This window comes from Carcharodon carcharias, chromosome 15 (genome assembly GCF_017639515.1).
Source record: "Carcharodon carcharias isolate sCarCar2 chromosome 15, sCarCar2.pri, whole genome shotgun sequence".
In the NCBI taxonomy this organism is placed as follows: domain Eukaryota; kingdom Metazoa; phylum Chordata; class Chondrichthyes; order Lamniformes; family Lamnidae; genus Carcharodon; species Carcharodon carcharias.
In genome coordinates, this window is record NC_054481.1 from 124,494,423 (window position 1) to 124,515,259 (window position 20,837).

The 20,837-nt window shown below is 45.5% G+C and overlaps 1 protein-coding gene across 1 annotated transcript in view; it reads left to right on the top strand.

The window, feature by feature from the left end:
- Positions 1-20,837, top strand: part of noc2l (NOC2-like nucleolar associated transcriptional repressor) — a 164,992-nt gene that overhangs the window by 72,132 nt on the left and 72,023 nt on the right. Inside the window, exon 12 of the mRNA XM_041207303.1 lies at positions 9,797-9,908. Within this exon, the coding sequence (XP_041063237.1) occupies positions 9,797-9,908 (112 nt within the window). The remainder of the gene's footprint in view (positions 1-9,796; positions 9,909-20,837) is intronic.

Sequence of the window (20,837 nt, forward strand, 5' to 3'; positions counted from 1 at the left end):
CGATTCCTTGTGTTTTGCTTTTCCCGTGGGGATGACTACGCGCCATTTCAAATTATCAGTAACAGGGGGAAGGATGACCTCTTAAATATTAGGCACAGCATTATGCCCAACTATTGAAGAGCTGATTTTATATGATTCCAGAAGAATTGCACCTCATCCAATTGCCGCAGAAATGTGCAAGTCATGTTGATAAATGAATAAGAGTTGGTGATAATTTGATACTGTTGCTATCTTGGTTTGAATGTTTGTACCTACCTGGCAATAAGGGACAGTGTATCCTGGCTGCAAAGACTTGAGTTCCATTTATCTGCAGACAGATCTGCGATGTTTGGACAGAGCACCTTACAGGTATATGCTCAGTACTCAACAGCGGCTCACACCACAAGCAAAGCAAATCACTGCAGATGCTGTAAGCCTGAAACGAGAGCAGAAAATACTGGAAATACTCAGCCGTCTGTTCAGGGTCAGGCCACGTTCCACCACCAAAAGTTTATCAGTTTCAGTCATGACAAAAAGGATAGTTGGCTTGTCGCTACTCAGTCCCTGTGTCACAGGGACTGTGTATTTTATGTACCTAGATCTCATGCTGTGAAGACATGTTCATTGACTTGTGTATCACAGAGCCAAAGAGATTTATGATACAGAGGAAGCAAAATGATGCCATTACTCTGCAATCGCCCAATAGCCCTAAGCCTTGCTCTGTTCTTGGCCCATCTTCCATTTAAGGGAGGTGTTGGTTTCTCAGCTAATCTCCATGGAAACACATTTCATGCTCTTTAGCAACAGCCTGTATGAAGACATTTCTGCTAACCGCTGTACTCGCTATAACTGATTCCTTCAAACCGATGGCCCCCCTCATCACTGCCTCTTCAACCACAATCTTTTCGTGCTCATCGTGACAAAATTTACATAGTTTTTATTTTAAACCGCAACTAAACCTCCTCTGCTTCAGTGGAATCGGCCCCATTATCTCAAGTTTCTCCTTATTGCTCTGGTTTTCCATCCCTGACATCTTCCTAGAGAATTCACATTGTACGATGCCTTTGGACTATTCAAAACTGCACACACTACTCTAATTTGTACAAAACCGTGGATAAGCCACGGTTAGTAGTTACTTGTTTGATTTTGAACTCTTTGCTCCTTTTCATATGAGACCCACGCGCTCTTAAGCCTTTTTTTTTTAGTTTTTTTCTACCTGTACTTACAAGGATTTCCAGGTTGAAACCCCTGCCGCATTCACACCTTCAGCATCTTTGCACTGATTTTATACCCCCATTTCCATTTTTACTCTGTAAGTAGATTACCGCGTGCATTAAATCAAATCTGTTCTCATCTTGCCCGTTCTGCTAAGCTGTGCATTCTCCTGAAGGCTCGTTGTCTTCTGTGAGGTTTTGTAAGATTTCAGTATCATGCTCTTAACGTCCAAGTCAACGGCATTAGCTTTATCGAGAATGACAGTGGACCCATCGCTGGTCTTTGGAATACACATTGTGCAGCAGTTCCTAGACCCAAGCATTAATCCTCACCCTTTGCTTCCAGTCAGTCAGTCCCTACACTGCTACATTTCCCCTTGTAACATATGTCTGAATTTTTGTAACAAGCTTCCATGAGGCACCTTAAAAATCCCATTACATAGCCTCTAAAAATCCAATTACATTACATCGGCAGTTTTCTCTTTATCTATTCAACCAGCCAGCTCTTTTTAAGTTTGTCAAACACGACAAAAAATCTTCAACAAATCCATGCTGGCTTTCCTTGGGTATCACACGCATCTTTAGCTACACGCAAATTTCAGCTTAAGTTGTGGCGAGATGAATCCCTCTATTCCAGAGTCGCCATAGTTACAGTGGGTGAGCGGGAGAACATGTGGAATTTCACCCCCGTGGATTCTAAAAAAATGTTCTCGCATTGAAATAATTGGTCTATAGTAACTGGTTGCTGCCTCTGTTACATCTTAAACACACATGTTACATTGGCTACTCTCCAATCCCGAGGCTCTGTTTTCTTATTAAAGGCAGGTTGAAATACTGTGGCCTTCCCTGCTCTTTCAGTAATTCATCTGCTTTATCTAACCTTTCTACCCCAGTTCATTTGAGTCAAATCCTTTCCTATCTCTTTGGGTCTTAAACTTTTTCCAATCCAACGTTTTATCTCCGTTATTCCGTTCTGTCCCTACACTGAAACAAGCTGTTTTGCAGTTGAAATTGTTATCCTACTGCCACAGCAGCTGTTTGTCCAACACCCATTTCCCAGAACTAGAGCAAACAATGCTCCTTTTCCTAGCAGTAGGCTTGGATACATTTTATAAATGTTCCCCACTTTGACCACAGTTGAAGTCATTTGATGCCACTGCTATATTCTTAACATCTCTCCAATTATCTACAGATCTTTCCCAAATGGATTCTATCATTTGGTGGTCGTAATGCACCCTAAAAATTTTATTGATTTATTTTTATTCATTCACGAGACGTGGGCTTCACTGGCTGGGCCAGCATTTATTGCCCATCCCTAGTTACCCTTGAGAAGGTGGTTGTGACAACTGAGTGGCCTGATAGGCCATTTCGGGGGGCATTTTTTTAAAGAGTCAACCACGTTGCTGCGGGTCTGGAGTCACGTGTAGGCCTAGACCGGGTAAGAACGGCAGGTTTCCTTCCCTAAAGGACATTAGTGAGCCAGATGGCTTTTTACAACAATCGACAATGGTTTCATGGTCACCATTACACTTTTAATTCCAGATTTTTATTAATTTCAGGTCCCCAGAGCATTACCCTGGGTCTCTGGAATACTAGTCCAGTGACAATACCACTGCACCATTGCCTGGGAGATTGCCCCATTTCCCTTCCTACTCCTTAACTCTATTTGGATTAGTCTTGACACAGCTCCCTAGAATGCCTATCACAGCGCAGAATGTAATGAATCCTTTATTAATACTGCCATATCTGCCTTCCCTGAAAAAGGCGTAAGTGGAAATATGTAACTTGTCACCCCTATCCACATCGAAGCTACCTCTAAGAGTTATCAATATTTCTAATGCTCTCCAATTCTGTGCTGAACGCTTACTGCATTCACACGCGTTGCTTCAATCTGCACTTTTTTGACAGCCTTGCTCTTTTTAGTCCCCCCTCCTTCTCCTCCTGTCCCTTTCTTTTCTGTTCAACTCTGTCTTGTTCTACTTGCTCCCCTTTTTGGCTGCTTTAGCTCCTTTGTGTTACCAACCCCCCCAGTCCTGCCTGTTTGTTCCCCCGCCCCACCCCAAATCCATCTGTATGGCCCAGAATTTTAAGTACAGCAGGTGGGTGGGCAGGTGCATACCCACCCTGAACAGACATGAGATAGCGCGAGATGGTGTCGGGTAAGCGTCCCGACATCACCGTGCACTGGCGCGATATTCCCCCTCTGCGTGTGCCCGGGGGAGTTGGACGCGCGCCCGCTGGCATTTAAGCCCAATGACGATGTAGTCAGCAGCGATTTCACGCGGCCCGTCCACATTTACCGTTGGCGGAGGAGCCGCTCTCCCAGTCGGCCTTCACGTTTTTGCTTAAACCTCGATCCAGGGCAGGGTGGAATCTCCCTGGGGGAAATAAAGCAAAAAGTGATATCCCAGCTCTGTTTTTTTTTTACGAGGTTTGCTTTCAGGTGCTTCATTGTGCTGCGTGGACATATTTTGCAGCATGGTTGTCGGTTCCTTTAATCTGTGGAGGTCGGCAGCTCCCTGGGGGCAACTCCCTGGGGGGCCAGCTCTCTGGGGCCAGCTCTCTGCCTTCAGGGAGCTCTCTCTCAAAGCGCTGACCCGCACTCTTGGTTACGTCAGCACCCACCCTCTTCCTGCCCCCACCCCGGCAGCGCTGGGCATTTCAGCCCGTGTTTCATGCCGGCTGCTTGTTAATTAGCCAGCCAGCGTGAAATTGCAGGTGGTGGGGGGTGGGGGGGGTGGTCTGATCACAGCTTTCCCGTCCACTCGTCAATTGCACGTGCCCGATGACTGAAACATTCAGGCCTATGTCTCTCTTCCCCCACCCCACCCAATCCATCTGTGCGTTTCACACCCCTCCCCCCTCCCCCCCAAACCTCCGGCATATCAATTTAAGCCCTCACCCCACAACTGTTGCTACACTCTGCCTGGAAGGGTGCTGGTTCCAGCCCTGCTCATGTGCAGCTTATCCACCCTGTGCAGAACAGCCCAGTCCCAGACACAAAGCATCTCAACCTTTCCCATTTCCTCAGTCTTGCATTTCCCTTAATTATTTTGCTATTCCCATATTGGCAAAAGGGTGACGCTGGGAGTATTCCTAAGATTACCACCTTTCAATTCCTTTTGAATCCATGACTTTTTTACACCTCCATATACTTCCATTTGGAACATGAGTCTTAGGTGTACATAACATGGCTTGTCTGATGCATCCCAATCAACCAAAGTTCTATATACTCTATGTACTGACGATTTGCTAGCTTCCAGGAGTATAAATGCAAGGCTGAGGAGATGGTGTTGAAGGAAAAGGCTGCGATGCTTTGTGTTTTGGGCCTGTTCTGGGACTGGGCTGCTCTGCACATGGTGGATAAGCTGCACACGAGCAGGGCTGGGACTACTATCCTTCCAGGCAGAGTGTAACAAAAGCTGTGGGGTGAGGGCTTAAATTAATATGCCGGGGGTGGGGGGTTGTGGGGAGAAACATGCAGGCGGACTGGTGGTGCCAATCCTGTTGGATGATGACGTGGATTTTGTTGCTGGAGCATTCAGCTGACTGAGGTTGCATAAGCAGTGACCGCACTTGGCTATATTCCAATAGCGGCTTGATAACGAAGACAGAAACCAAGGCTGACTTCACCAAACAGAGTTTTATTCTGATGCATAAAACTCCACAGACACATTGTCTCACCTGCTTACCCTTTATATACACACCAAGCGAAGTACTTAACCCGCCCCCCCCCCCCCCACACACACACACCTTAAACCAGCTTATATTTCAACTCTTTCTTGGACTCACTCAAGTTCTGTCGAAGGGTCATGAGGACTCGAAACGTCAACTCTTTTCTTCTCCGCCGATGCTGCCAGACCTGCTGAGTTTTTCCAGGTAATTCTGTTTTTGTTTTGAAGTACTTAACTCGTTAACTTACAGTTACGACTTAAACACTCCTTGATAGTTAACTGTTTTCCTTCCCTAACACACTTGGTCTCCCAGTTCTCCAGAAGAAAAAAAAATGGTCGAACTGTTACCAACATTTCCTCTTCCTACTGTTTGTCAGAGGAGGCCATTCAGCCCATTGAGCCTGTTCCTCAGTGATGTCCTCAGTGAGATCATGGCTGTTCTGTATTCTAAATCTATCCACCTGCCTTGCTCCATATCCTTGATAACATGGCAACCAACAATCTATTGGTCTCTTATTTTAAATTATTAAGTGAGCTAACATCTGTTTTTGGTGGGCAGAAGTTCCACATTTTTACCATCCTTTGTAGCTCCTAACTCCTCCTAGCTCCGAGTTAAGGATTATGTTGCCTTAGTCTTAGATCACCTCACCAATTTCTCTATCGCTCTACCCTATCAATTCTTTCAAAATACATAAAAACCTTCAAATCAAATCACTCCTTAACATATATTCCAGTGTATATAATCGCGGCTCAGAATCTAACCCTGGGAGTCCTGGTCACATCCTGGTAGATAGGTTTTAACATGTGCGAGTCACTTTCAGATGGCTGTGCCCAGAACGTGATGAATTCTATCAGTTGTTTTCATTAAGGGTTAGATCATTTCTCCCCAGCAATGTGAACACAGTGGCTATGACAGCGAAGGTTACAAAAGGGTCATCACTTTTTTTTTCCCCGAAAAAAAAATCATAAGATCGCTGATTTTTGTAAATGTGACAGAAGTTGATACTCATCTTAAATACGACCGGTCCAACTAAACTGAAGTGATGATTAATGCTGAGCTATTGGTTATGTGGGAGTGGTACTTTCACTGGATTGCCAAAATTAACCCTTAGATCGCTGTTTGATGGAGGGAAATTCCAGTCTGTCTTGGCTGAGCAATTTTGTGTTTTGCCCTCGCACGGTACAACTGTAAATATATTAATCTTCCAGTAATTAACCCCATCAAACATGAGGAACAGTTTATTGCTGTAATATTAACCCATACCTTTATTTTTAAAAAAGATGTGCCCTATTTAGCACCTTAGAGCAAATATTCTGTTTGCCTTTTCCCATCAATCTGCCTCATTTCTCCATTTAATTTGAACATAAGCAAAACTTTTAAAAATGTCCTTTTGGTTGCAGCTGCCGTTTAACCAAAGGTTGTTGTTAAGACTTGATTTTAAGGCTTGATTTTAACTCGCTTCAGAACCCATTCACTTGAGGGTTAAAATTGTGCCCAGAACGACGTGAGGCTTTGGAACCTTCGACCAGAAGCTTGGTCAAAGTACGTCTTGGAAGAGCGAGAAGCGGAGATGTTGGGAGGATGTTCCAAAGCTTGGGGCTCTCAGCAGCGAATGGCTCAACTGGACATAGCGCAGCGCACCCAGAATGGGAGAACAGTAAAAACTGGGAAATAAGAGGACTGGTCCGGACTGTTTTTTTTTCCATTATTGGGAGCAGTGAGAATCGTGGAAGCACAGGAGACCAGAGTTAGAGGAATGCAGCGGTCTCGAAGGTTTGCCAGGCTGGAGGGGTTCACAGATATAGGGAGTGAGCGAGGCCATGGAGAGATTTGAAAACGAAGATGCAATCGAGTGGTGGTGATAATGGGATTGACCTGATTGAGTTGTGGGTAGGGGGCTAGACTTATCTCTGCTTCTATTTTACACGCCACCCATTCTAAGCAGAGAATCAATTTGCCCCTATCTTCCAAAGTTAACATATTTTTAAAAAACGTTCGAGGATCCAGATCCTCACCAGAACCTAATCAGTTCTTCCTTGGGACGTACCCTATCTTGTGCACCAGGTTTCACTGGAATTTGCCCATTAGTTTCTGAGATGTATTGTTGATGGAAAAACAGACTAACAGGGGCAAAAAGCATTACCTGCGCCCACCTTCAGTAGTGGAGGTAGTATTACTCTGCATTCACTGACAGTCAAACTCTTCCTAAAACATGCTTAATTGAGACAAAATCTTAGTGAAAACGAAGCTATTACATTTTAATGATGGCATAATAGAAATAGAAGACAGCGCAACAGAGTGTACCTCGAAAACTGCTCTCAAGAAAAGGCCATTTGCAATAAGCAGTCCTACGATGGACAAGGAGTTGAATTGTGTCCATTTTTTGCTAGCCAGCCTAGATGAAATGGATTAAAATTTTAAAAATCTAACATTTCTATTATGCCATCATTAAAATGTTATAGCTTCATTTTCACAAAGATTTTGACTCAATAAAGCATGCTTTAGGAAGAGTAACTGCGTTTGACTGTCAGTGAATGTAGAGTAATACTACCTCCACTACTCCACCTCAGCAGGCCTAACCAGTTTTTTCAGCATTTTCAGTTTTTGTTTCAGATTTCCAGCATCCGCAGTATTTTGCTTTTATCTTAGAACTGCCTCAGCTGCTGTGGTGGAATTTGCCACAGTTTTCAAAATGTCAGCAGAGTTTTCAGGGCAGGTTGTTGGGTGCGGATTGGCCTGCAGCCTCCTCAGTGAGATGGAAGGTCTTAATAAAAGGATTTCTTTTTTCAGCCTTGTCGTTAAAGTGCATCAACCAGGCAGGGAAAAGCCTCAAGGATGAGCTGCGTAACTGTAATGATGTTGAGTTAACAGAGCGTGCTTTGCGCACAATTGAATGCCCTCTTCACTGGCTTCCTCCTGATTTTGGTGCTTCGTCACTTCAGGAAATGCCTTCCAAACTAGATCCTTTTAATTGTTTAGCATTTTGCTTAAAAACGTTTGTTTAAACGTGAACAGAATAGGGGAAACACCAACATTCCTCCTCAACGGGAGGCTGAGCTTAGTGTCCTATAATTTTTGTAGCACGTGCTGTAGGTTATTGCAAAAAATGGTCCTTTAATGGCAAGTATCAGGTGTGGCTCGATGGTCACCCACTTGTCTCTGAGTTATAAGTTGGTGTGTTGAACCCCCTCCCCAGGATTTGACGGCAAGGCCTAAGGTAGCATTTCAGTGCAGCTCTTGGCAGTTGCAGCAGTGCTAGACACTTAGATGAAGGAGAGCCAGGGAGTTTTTCTAGCTGGGCTGGCAAACTGTTATGGCTCAAGTAAGCTAGATCATCTGGCCGCTTGCTTCTTTGTTGCTGTAGGAGCTTGCTGTGCACGTGCTTGGCTGTGGCTGTTCCCCTGCGTCGTAGCGAATAGGCTGCACCAGTCATTCAGAAAATGCTGGAAATGCTCAGCAGGGCAGTCAGCATCCAGAACTGTTCTGATGACCAGAAACAGTGGCCGGGATGGGCCCCCGATGGGCAAGACCGGGAAAAATTTGGAAAGCCGTTAAAAGTCGATGGCTCTCCGAATTTTCCCATCCCCGCCTGGGGTGATGCCCATCGGGGGACAGAAAATCCCGGCCCATTGAGTCTGCTTCTCTCTCTCTCCTCTTCCCTCCCTCCTCCCCCCCTCTCTCGCTCTCTCTCTCTCGCTCTCTCTCTCTCTCTCTCTCCCACTCACTCAGGGGCTGACTGACCTGCTCAGCATTTTCCACTTTTATTTCAGATTTCCAGCATCCCTGGCCTTATGCTTTCACTGGCTGTGAGGTGCTATATCAATGCAAATTCTTGCTTTGTGAATCGCGCGGTAGGATCACGCGTAAATGGAGTGTGCTCTTAACGAGCGAAGAGATGCGGAGGGTTTACTTTAAGGCTGTTGGGGGGTGGCATTTGCTCATTGGTTTATCAAGTTAAAGGTGCTATATGAATGCAAGATGTTGTTGGCTCTGTGGTGTGATGTAGGTGGTCTTTGTACGTTTTGATTGGGAGAAGTCAAGTTGCATCAGTAAGGGTGAGCGGTTTGGGGGATAAATCTCTCCACCACCACCACACCCAACTTTATGCTTGTTGATTGATGCAGAGTGGCTCTGTCAAGAGGCCTGAAGCAGGCCAGTGACCCTGGCAACTGCTAATAAACCAGGAAGACCAAATTAGAGGATAAGTGTTACCGAAGGGCAAAGGCAATATTCGGTGCCTAATTAAATGCTTAATTATCATCTTGGTGCCCTCCTGGTGCACAGTGCACCCACACTTTTTAATTTGAAGCCTAGGAACACAAGGATCAATGAGGGGATAAATCTAATGACAGCAGTTAACAAAAGAAAACACATTTTAAATGCAAATGTGAAACATTCACACATTAAATTTTATTGGAATGGAAGTTAAAAATGATTCCGCCGTCTTAAATATTTGAACTGATTTGTTGTAAGCCTTTTCTATTTGTAATAACTTTCATAATAAAGACAATATATCAGTGTGTGAGCACACCTGTGTGTGCACGTGCCTGTGCGCGCACACGTGCTTGCACGCGCGTGTGCGCACGTGCTTGCGCGCGCGTGTGCGCACGTGCTTGCGCGCGCGTGTGCGCACGTGCTTGCGCGCGCGTGTGCGCACGTGCTTGCGCGCGCGTGTGCGCACGTGCTTGCGCGCGCGTGTGCGTACGTGCTTGCGCGCGCGTGTGTGCGCGTGCATGTATGTGCGTGCATGCGTGTGCACGTGCTTACATGCATATGAGTGCATGCGCATGTGCATATGAACATGCATCCATGTGCATGTGTGTACATCCATGTGTGTCTGTTGTGTGTGCATCGTGTGTCTGTGTATGCTTCATAAATACCGTCGCAGAACAGTTGTGTTCATTTGATGTTTTGAATTTGTTCTTCAGGTTGGTGCCCACAGCCCGATATTACCCTCTCCGATTACACTGTGTTCGAGCGCTGACCCTGCTTTCTGACAGCACCAAGACATTTATTCCAGTGTCGCCTTTCCTATTGGAAGTAAGTCTATGCCATGGTCTTTGCTCGCTAAAGTTATTTTGCAGAAACTGCTATGTTTCATATTCTATGAATACTGCCTAGATGCCATTTCAAAATAGATCTTAAAGGTGTTTTTGTGGCTAACTATACCACTTAAGGCTCTGTTTAACTCTGTGAGATCTGTGCTTAAATAAAAATAAACTGTTTTCACTGGCAGGAGGTAACCAGAGGACACGCTTATAACTGGCAAAAGAGCCAGGGGGGAGATTAAGAGAATGTTTCTTCCAACTGGTTTATTAAGATTTGGAATGCACCATCTGAGAGGATGGTGAAAACAGGTTCAATAGCAATTTTTAGAAGTAAATTGGATAAATATTTGAACTGGAGAAAATTTCAGGGCTAATACTGAAAGAGCATGGGCATGCGACTATTTGGGTAGCTTTTCAAGGGGCTAGCATGGGAATGATGGGTTGAATGGCCTTCTGTGCTTTTTGAGCCCTGGCTATAGAAAGAAGCCCATTGCATTTGTGTGCCACCTTTTTTTTTATTATTCTTTCATGGGATGTGGGCATCGTTGGCTAGGTCTACCTAATTGCCCTTGAGAAGGTGGTGGTGAGCTGCCTTCTTGAACCTCTGCAGACCATGTGGTGTATGTACACCCACAATGCTGTTAGGGAGGGAGTTCCAGGATTTTGGCCCAGTGACAGTGAAGGAACAGCGATATATTTCCAAATCAGAATGGTGAGTGGCTTGGAGGGAAACTTGCAAGTGGTGGTGTTCCCATGTCTACTGCCCTTGTCCTTCTAGATGGTAGAGGTTGTGGGTTTGGAAGGTACTGTCGAAGGAGGCTTGATGACTTGCTGCAGTATATGTTGTAGACAGTACACACTGCTGCCACTGTGCATCAGTGGTGGAGGGATTAATTGTTGATGGTGATAAATGGGGTGCCAAACAAATGGGCTGCTCTGTCCTGGATGGTGTTAAGCTTCTTGAGTGATGTTGGAGCTGCACTCATCTAGGCAAGTGAAAAGTATTCCATCACACTCCTGATTTGTGCCTTATAGATGGTGGACAGGCTTTTGGGAGTCAGGAAGTGATTACTCTCTGCAGAATTCCCAGTCCCTGACCTGTCCTTGTAGTCACAGTATTTATGTGGCTAGTCCAGTTCAGTTTGTAGTCAATGGTAATCCCTAAAATGTTGATAGTGGGGGATTCAGCAATGGTAATGTCGTTGAATATCAAGGAGAGATGGTTGAATTCTGTCTTGTTGGAGATGGTCATTGCCTGGCATTTAATATGGCCCGAATATTACTTGCTATTCATCAGCCCAAGCTGTTGTCCAGGTCTTGCTGCATTTGGACATGCAGTACTTCAGTATCTGAGGAGTCGCAAATGGTGCTGAACATTGTGCAATCATCAGCGAACATCCCCACTTCTGATCTTATGATGGAAGGAAGGTCATTGATGAAGCAGCTGAAGATGGTTGGGCCGAGGACAATACTCCTGCAGCGATGTCCTGGAGTTGTGCTGATTGACCTCCAACAACCACAACCATCCTGCTTCGTGTTATTCCAAAGTGTCTTATTTCCAAACTGCTGTGAGTGTATATCATGTAGTGTTGCTGCTTAGATAACTTCATTTCCAATCCAGGTGGATTGGAGATTAATATCAGTAACAAAAATGTATAATGTAGTGCAGTGAGCAATGGTCATAGGAGTAAGCGTATTACTAGAGCAAATTATGTTTCAGACACAGGAAGAGAATTGTGTACATGTGCTCATGGTGGTCTTACAATGGGCTGATCTAATCGTTGAAAGGAATTGGGCGTTTACTTGTTTTATCATGAGATGAGATGTTGCAAGGCTGCATTCGTTGCCCTGCCTTAGTAATCTTGAGAAGGTGGTGGCGAACTGCAACATTCTTGAACTTCCACAGTGTTAATGGTGATTGCGCTCCTATGCTTCAATGTGGTTGGGTAGGGACTATGTGGGTCTAAGTGTGCTGCACTGTTGAAGTGTTGGGTTCCTTTGCTGCCAGGTCCTTTTCTGTGTTTGCCTTTTACCAGCTTCCACTTGGTTGTGGTTTGAATTGCATCAGTCCTCCAAGATTAATCCTTTTAGTGTTTTGTTTCTGTTAGCCACCTTGGTGAGGTCCCATTATATTTGTCTCTCTTCAAAGCTGAAGAGTTTCAATTATTTAGCCTTTTGCTTAATAACCAGTCTTTGGACATTTAGGACAGGAATTACCTTAGAATTCCTGCCTGTCAAGGGAATGCAACCCCAAATCTAACCCCACCCTCCCCTCCCCCTAAATAGCTGCACCAGAATTTACCTCTGAAGTAATGACACTTCCCTTTAGCGTCCACCCTAAGTCCTCCCTCTTGTAGTTTAGTGGAGTTAGGTAGACATGGCAGCATTTCTGCATTTTGTCCCAACATCTGCCCCAAATGTACCTGGCTTGGTAATGGTTCCGGTCTCTTTGAATCCCCTTGGGACTTTACAGGTGATTACAGATCATAGCCATTGTTACAGTTGTCTTGTTTGTTCCTATTCATTGATTCTGTAAATGCGCTGGTTGTTGATGTGTGGAAAGCACTCTGCAGTTAACCTCAGTTTGTTCAGTTTGCTTTTTGGAAATAAGTGACCTGTCGGCTTGTTTCTATCCTACTGAGATCACACTGGTATTCATCAATTCCCTCGCGATAGTAGGCAATATTTTGTTGAACTTGTACCTAATTTCATTTAGCACCTGGGCTTTATACTATTGATGGAGATTCATTGCGTTTGAATCTGTCTGAGACCGGTATTACATTGATATTACTTTTGTATCTGCCCTTGTGATGGTATTAATGATATTATGTGAATGTGTAAAATTTCGTAACACTGGGGAAAATGTATGTGCGTTGGATTCAGTCATGTTTTACTCCCAATACGTCATTTGTGTTATTTTAACTGCTAACGGGAGAGAAGGTAGCATTAGTTCAATCTGGTAATTTATTTGCACTCTGAGCTGGGTTAAGACTAATTTTATTTGAAACTTTTAATTGGACGAAGCTGGCTAGTGGGCAGAAACAGTCCTGGGACCGTATCCTATGTAATGCGATGACCCGCTTTCAGCCATTCTGAGAAACTGTACTTAACTTCTACACTCTCTGTCCCTTCTAACCAGTTTGGATCCAAAGTGATCCTCTCCCCTAGTTACATAGCTGTTAATCCTCTCCAGTATCCTCCTGCGTGCTACCTTGCCGAAGACTTGCTGCAAGTCCATATATGCAACATCCACTACATTTCCCTCCATTGGCACCTCAAAGAACAGTGCCAGTTTTGGCAAGCACAATCCCCCATTTCTGAAATTTTGTTTTGGCTGCTTCTATTCAATTTCTCTTCAGCTAGATGATTAGTGGTTTCATCTTTAAAAATCCCAACTTTTTCCTCACCACAGACATGAAACTAATCCCTTTGTCCCTTTTTGGGAAATGCTCCTCACACTAGGCGGGACAGTGACACCGTTTCTTGATAGTACAAAACAAAGGCAGAAAAGAGAAGAATTTCTGTCAGTGCTGCTTAGGTATTTCGCTGAGATAAGGGGCCAACTATCAGAGCTTCCTGAGTGTGGCGTTGTTGGTACAGATTTAGTTCGTACCTCAAGCAATAATCCTTGCAAGAGGCAATGGGCCTGAAAATCCACATGGAGTTCTGTACTTTCCAGGGTGCAGTTTGGGAGAATGAGGGTGGAAGTTGGGGCAGAATCCCATAACCTTCATTCCCTTATTTCAGCATTGAAATTTCTCCCATGCAATATGTAATGGTGTTTCTTGCACTGCCCATGCTTTTTGATGTCAATAATGTCTCCATCATGGACTCTGAACAACATAAGGCGTACAGACCTGCTCATTTAGCCTTGTCGTCTTTATGTTTTACCATCATCAAACACTGCTGCTCTCTGGCATGTCTTGGTGGGGGGGATATGGTTGGATAGTGATGGTGGTGGTATGTCGCTGGACTAGTAATTCAGCATCCCAGGCTAATGCCCTGAGGACATGGGTTCAAATCCCACCACAGCAGCTGGTGGAGTTTAAATTCAATTAATAAATCTGGAATATAAAGCTAGCGTCAGAAATGGTGACCATCACAGCTGTCATGGACGGTCATAAAAACCCATCTGGTTCACTAATGCCCTTTAGGGAAGGAAATCTGCCATCCTTACCTGGTCTGGCCCACATGTGACTCCAGACCCGCAGCAATGTAGTTGACTCTTAACTGCCCCCTGAAATGGCCTGGCCAGCCACTCAATACAGGGGCAATTAGGGATGGACAACAAATGCTGGCGTTGCCAGCGACGCCCCACATCCCATGAAAATTTTTTTTTTAAATTGAGAGTGCATGATCCTGAAAAATATATAATTTCTTTAAGAAACGGCAAGTATCATATTTGCCAGACCATAAGACACGCCAGGATTTTAACTGGAAATCTTTGGTAAATATTTGGGGTAACTGTTGGACTATAAGGCACATGACAATTTTGAGCTACTTTTTTTCCAGGAGAAAAAGTGCGCCTTATGGTCCAGCAAGTATGGTAGACCTGAAAATTTTAATAGATGTCACTAAATGGAATTATGAAAGTGAATAAGCTAAAGGATTGGACCAATACCTGCCCCCATTGTGCTATTGTCAGGTGACATATGCAGCATATATAAAGATTTAGAGAGAAATTGTATCTTTGGTAACATTTATGTCCGGCTGGTTGGAAAAATCTTATAATTATTCAGGTTATTTTTAAATTCAGAAGTTATTTTCATGGTTGGGACTTAATTGTAAACCATATTTATGTGGAATAAACTGCCTTTTAACACTTCAGAGGAGTTGTAGAACTTGAGTTTTGCAGATTCCTGAGAATAATTTGGATGAAAGAAAATGTTTTTTGCTCCGGGGTTGAACGTTGACATCAAGTCTACATGGATCGGGTGTCCAGTAGTTTGGATAAAGGAAAAAAACTTATTTTACTCCGTCTAGCAGCTTGACTTGTCCAAAGTTACCCTAGATGTCAGCCGTGACTCAGTTGATAGCGCTCTCCCCTCTGAGTCGCAAGTTTCCAGGTTCAGGTCCCACTCCAGGACACCAGAACAAAAACCTAGGCTGACACTCCACTGCAGCGCTGAGGGAGTGCTGCATCGCCACTGCTGGGACTCTAACCCCGTCAGCCTGCCTGTGTGGACATGAAAGGGCCAATGGCTGTATTTCGAAGAAGAGCCCAGGGGGAGTTATTCCTGGTGATAAAAGCAAAATACTGCGGATGCTGGAAATCTGAAAAGCAAAACAGAAAGTGCTGGAAAAACTCAGCAACCCTGACGGCACCTGTGGAGAGAGAAACAGAGTTAACGTTTCGAGTCCCTATGACTCTTAAGCTCTGAAGAAGAGTCATATGGACGCGAAATGTTAACTCTGTTTCTCTCTCCACAGCTGCTGTTAGACCTGCTGAGCTTTTCCAGCATTTTCTGTTTTGTTTTCAGTTACTCCCAGTGTCCTGGCCAATATTTGCCCCTCAATCAACGTCATAGAAACAGATTTATCTGATCGTTCTGACATTGCTGTTTGTGGGAGAGTGCTGTAAATAGATTGGCTGCCACTCTACAGCAGTCACCGCCCTTCAAAAGTAGCTCCTCAGCTTTAATGTGCGTTTATGGTCGTGTAAAGTGCTATATAAATGCAAGTCTTTTCCTCTTTTCCGTTTAAAAGAGCTAGCGTATGTAAGGGTTCCCCTTTTCCCTCTGAGACCCTCTCCACACTCAAGTTTGTGACATCGCATTCACAAGTGTACAGCTTGAACAGAATGGGCAGCGAGACAAGTTCCTTCTGTTAATTCGCACTCGCTTGATTGAATCACCCACAGCCCCACAGTACAAATTTAAAACAACCTATTCCCAGTACCCGACACAAAGTCACCACCACTCGGTTAAAACTTACAAAAACACAGGCGAAACACCACATCCTGTCCTGAAACCTTAAAAAAAAATTCCCTCAGACCACTCAAGACATGGCTGAAACAAGTTACAAGGTACCGGTAAAAAAACATCAGGTTTTCGCCTCAAACCTTCACAAAACCCTCAGACCAATATCCACCACAATTTGGCTGAAACTTACAATCCCCAACATGGCTGGTCTGTCCAGTGTCAACTGTAGGCCGGAGTCAAGGTGACCAAACCTGACCCTTCTTCCAACTACAGCCCAAAACCTCAGATGTGCTCTTCTTTTATAATAACTTAATACAGACATGTCAAAACATATTTCCTGTTGTTCCAATGTCCAGTTAGTCGATTCCATGTAAAGTCCAGACAAATGTCATCAGCTCCTGCTGATTGAAACATTACAGGGTTTTCCATGGAAGATGTATCCAAATGAATATTATCGGTTCTCATTGTGTGAGCAATTCTGCTGTTTGAGGTGACACAGTGACAGCACCTGGCTCCAAAGTTAATGAGGGTTTGAATGACCCTATTCCATTCCTATTGTCTGTGGTGAATAATTCCTTGTGTATATTGTATTGATGATATGTCCTTTGTGACATTGTGACATTGCATTGGGTAATCGGGCTTCTTGATCACGTTAGTCAATGTCCAAACCCTTTTGATGAGTCACTGTGCTTTCACTAAATGCCCGAATTAACCCCTTGCTGCCCAGCCCTGTCCTGCTGACTGCAGCTTATCTTTTTGAAATTTAGAGTTCAAACCATGAAGTCAAAAAATATCTGTGGGTTTGAAGTAATGTTCCATAAATTTCCCAGTTGGAGAGGATTTCGATCTTACATGTATTACATTAACATGAATTTCCTCACACCAACCTTTGTCACTAATTTAGTGCCATATTCCGGATAGTTTGTACAATAGAGTTCATAGCACAAAAATAGGACTTTGGGCCCGACTGGTCTGGGTTGGTATTTACTCTCCAACCTCGCCTCCTCCCACGCTAACTCATCTTTTTTTTTATTTTATTTTTTCATGGGAGAGGAGCATCGCTGGCTAGGCCAGCATTTATTGCCCATCTGTAATTGCCCTTGAGAACTGAACGTCTTGCTAGGCCATTTCAGAGGGCATTTAAGAGTCAATCACGGGGCTGTGGGCTGGAGTCACATGTAGGCCAGAGCGGGTAAGGACGCCAGATTTTCTTCCCTCAAAGACATTAGTGAACCAGATGGGTTTTTATGACAATCGACAAGGGTTTCGTGGTCATCATTAGACTTTTAATTCCAGATTGAAAGCACATTTCACCCTCTGCCATGGTGGGTCTTGAACCTGGGTCCCCAGAGCATTACCCTGGGTCTCTGGATTACTCGTCCAGTGACAAGACCACCGCCGCCTTTCCCTTAAATGACTTATCTGCATTACCTTCTACTCCTTTCTCCCCCACGCCCCCTCGCTACCCCTAAAGCGCTGTTCGCCTCAGCTGCTCCGCGTGGGTGATGGGTCCCACATTCTGACTGCTCACTGGGTGGGCAGAGAGGTTTCTCCTGAGTCCCTTCCTGGATACCCTTCTGAGGGCTGGGTTGAGATGGTCCAAACTCGTGCCAGTTTGGACCACTGCAGCCCAAGTGGGCAGAGGTGGCTTTCAAAGCCTTTTGTTTGTGCTTGAGTCCAGACAAGCCAAGTTGCAGGTCAAAAGTGTGGCACACGTGCTCCACCTTGAAAACAACTAAAGAGGGGGAACCCTTACCAAGCTGGGTTGTTTTGGACTTCAGAACCCCGCTGTTCTCGATTGCTTTAAGCTAGTGGTAACTGAAGACCCATGGCAGAAATGTGCAACACAAGTAGGCATCATCCTCAAAGCAAGGGACAGCCGACAATGACTGTTTTATGGTAAGCGAGCAATGCTCTTTAACCAAATGTTATGCTGTGTGTGTGTGTGTGTTGGGGGGGGGTGGTGGATGAACTGATCAGAAAATCAAGGATTTTTACGAGCAAAATATCCAAAAAGGAATTATCCAAACTTTTATTTTTTTTTATGCATTCTGTTTGCCGCAAATAAATTTCATTGGTGAGAGGGGCGAGTGTCAAAGGGCACAGAACTCCTGCTTGGTTTATCGGGCAGACACACCAGGTGGGGGTGGCTAGCTTTACAGCTCGCCATGCAGAGCACCAGCTGGTTCACCCGCAAGTTGCTTTCTCATAAGAAGCAGCCTTTTTTTTTTTGGGGAAAAACCCAGCTCCCCTGGTCTGGTGTCCATCACCTTCCCTGTGATGTGTGCAAAACGGAAGGAGATTGGACAGCCGTTCCAGTGCGTGGGTGTGATCCGTTTAAGGTTGTGTGCACAATGCAGCCTCCTGGCACATCCTTGCCCTAACACCTTCCAGATTTGCCCGTAAATCACAGCTGAACTTGCCCCTTCATTTACTTTGCCCCTGAGAACCCCCAGCTCAGGCCCAAGTATGGGAATTTCCAGCTGCCCTGGACCAACAAATATTGGGTCTGTTTCCTGTGGCTGCAATTTCTCTCGTCCTCAGTTTGATTTATTAAAAAAAGGATGTGCATTCTCCCAAAAGAACTTCCTGATATCCCTACCCCTCTCCTACCAGGCCGCAGTCCCCTCCCTGTCCACTTTCCAGTTAGGGTGGCCAGAGTTGTCCGGTTTTGCCGGCCGCTGGTGTTGACCACTCTATTTGCAATACTACCAGCACCATACTTGACAATGCTCCCTCATCCCACTTCTGGTTCTCAAAGTCCCTCACCCCACCCTGTGATGCCTCACTCCTTGCTATCACTCTCAGTAGCGTTCCCAGGAGTTTAGAAGATTGACGGGGTGATTGTTTTTTTTATTCATTCATGGAATGAGTGTTTCACTGGCTAGGCCAGCATTTTTTGCCCATCCCTGGTTGCCCTTGAGAAGGTGGTGGTGAGCTGCCTTCTTGAGCTGCTGCAGTCCATGTGGTGTAGGTACACACACCGTGCTGTTAGGGAGGGAGTTCCAGGATTTTGACCCAGTGACAGTGAAGGAACGGCCGATATATTTCCAAGTCAGGATGGTGTGTGGCTTGGGAGGGGAACTTGCAAGTTATGGTGTTCCCATGCATCTGTTGCCCTTGTCCTTCTAGGCGGTAGAGGTCACAGGTTTGGAAGGTGCTGTCAAAGGAGCCTTGGTGAGTTGCTGCAGTGCATCTTGTAGATGGTACACACTGCTGCTACTGTGCATCAGTGATCGTGGGAGTGAATGCTTTAACTGTGGGTGAGGTGCCAATCAAGTGACTGCTTTGCCCTGGGTTATGTCACATCTTGAGTGTTGTTGGCAATACATCCTGGCCAGTGGAGAGCATTCCACCCCACTCCTGACTTGGGAAAGGATCAAGGAATTCAATAAGATAGGCGCGGAGAAACTATTTCCTATGGTCAGGGAATCCAGAACCAAAGGGCATAGTCGTAATGCATCAGCCGTGAGGTCCAGTGTCCGACGCTGAATGCGGTGGAAGGCTCTGTGCAGCTGAAACATCGCTTCCTCACTTCTGAATGCAAATCCTCTTGGGATAAAAGGCCAACATGTAAGCTGGGATTGTTCTCCGCAGAGTGGAGAGGGTTCAGGACAATGACCCCTTTAGGCTGCACAGCACCTCCCCCCACCCTGGGCAAGTGCAGAAACCAAAACTTTTAAGGACCCGCGCAGTTAAACTAATTGCCCAGGCAGGCGAGTGTCTGACCGAATGGTCTTCTGTGCTGTCAGATTCCATGATCCTCGCGGTCTCCGCCGGCGGCGATATTGTTCCGCTCTATATTTAGGAAGGTAATGTTTATTGCGTTTTACTGAACTGCCCTCCCGCTGGGTCAGGGGGTGGGTGGGGATGTTGACTTGGACGCAGGCAGCGTTTTTCCACTCGCACCTCTCGAGGTACCCGAGGCCTTTGGTGAAGCTGCTGCTGCTGCCGCTGCTGCTGCTGCTGCTGCTACCACCGCCTGTGAGAGTGTCCAGCAGGAAGCCCGAGCCGGCCCAGGCCACAGGAAAAAGAAAAGAAGCAAGTTTCGGGGAGGATCTGCTGTTTTTAACGTTGGCGGTCAGTTCAGCGTTCAGAACGTGTCACGCCTTAACCGGCTGCAGATGAAAAATGTGCCATGCGGTTTTATCTTTCCTGCACATGTCTGCGCCGGCACACATCCTGTTGGCCTGTGGAAGGCAGCGACATGTACTAACGCCCCTTTGGCTCATACGCACATGTTGTCTGCCGTTCGCTAGTTTCCTTCCTCCGCTCAAGATGTTTGCCAGTTCAATTAAGTGACAGTACTTTTCTTTCCACCCCCCACCTCTCTCTCTCTCTCTCTCTTGCCACTGCAGTACATTTCAAGGTAACGTATTTCCGTTTGTTGTCAAGCAGTGTGGTGTATCACGTATGGTCCAGACCCACCGCCCTGCACCCTGCGCTTCCCCTTGGCCGTTACCACATCCGATGCACTCGGAGCTGGCTTTTCATTTACAGCCTGCCAGTTGCTTGAGCACTAATGAACCGCTGTCCCAAACCTTCTTAACCTCCACTGGCCTGCCAATGATTTGTTCTGCTGTTGTTCTGTTTGCGCTTACAGCGTCAGCTGTTCCACTTCGCTTTGGTTTACTTTCCGATCTCTCAGTACCAAGTTTAACTCTTTAGCCCGCTGCCTCGCCGATCTCAGTACTCGAACGTGTTTCTCGGTAGGTTCCTGGCCGTTCTGCGGTGCACCCTCGCTTGTATTTTAGCGCCTGACCCAAAAAAAAAAGGTCCACTTACCAGGCATTTCTGCCCTCTAATGAAGGTGACTGACTGTATACACAGGTGGGCGCTGCTCTGGGCTGGCACCAGAGTAGAAGGAAGGACGGTTTCGGTTCAAAGAAACTAGTGTTTCCATAATAAAAACGGATAGTGCTGGTAAAATTCAAGTCTGGCAGCATCTGTGGAGAGAGAAACAAGAGTGAGGGCTTCAAGCCCCATGTGACTTCTTCAGA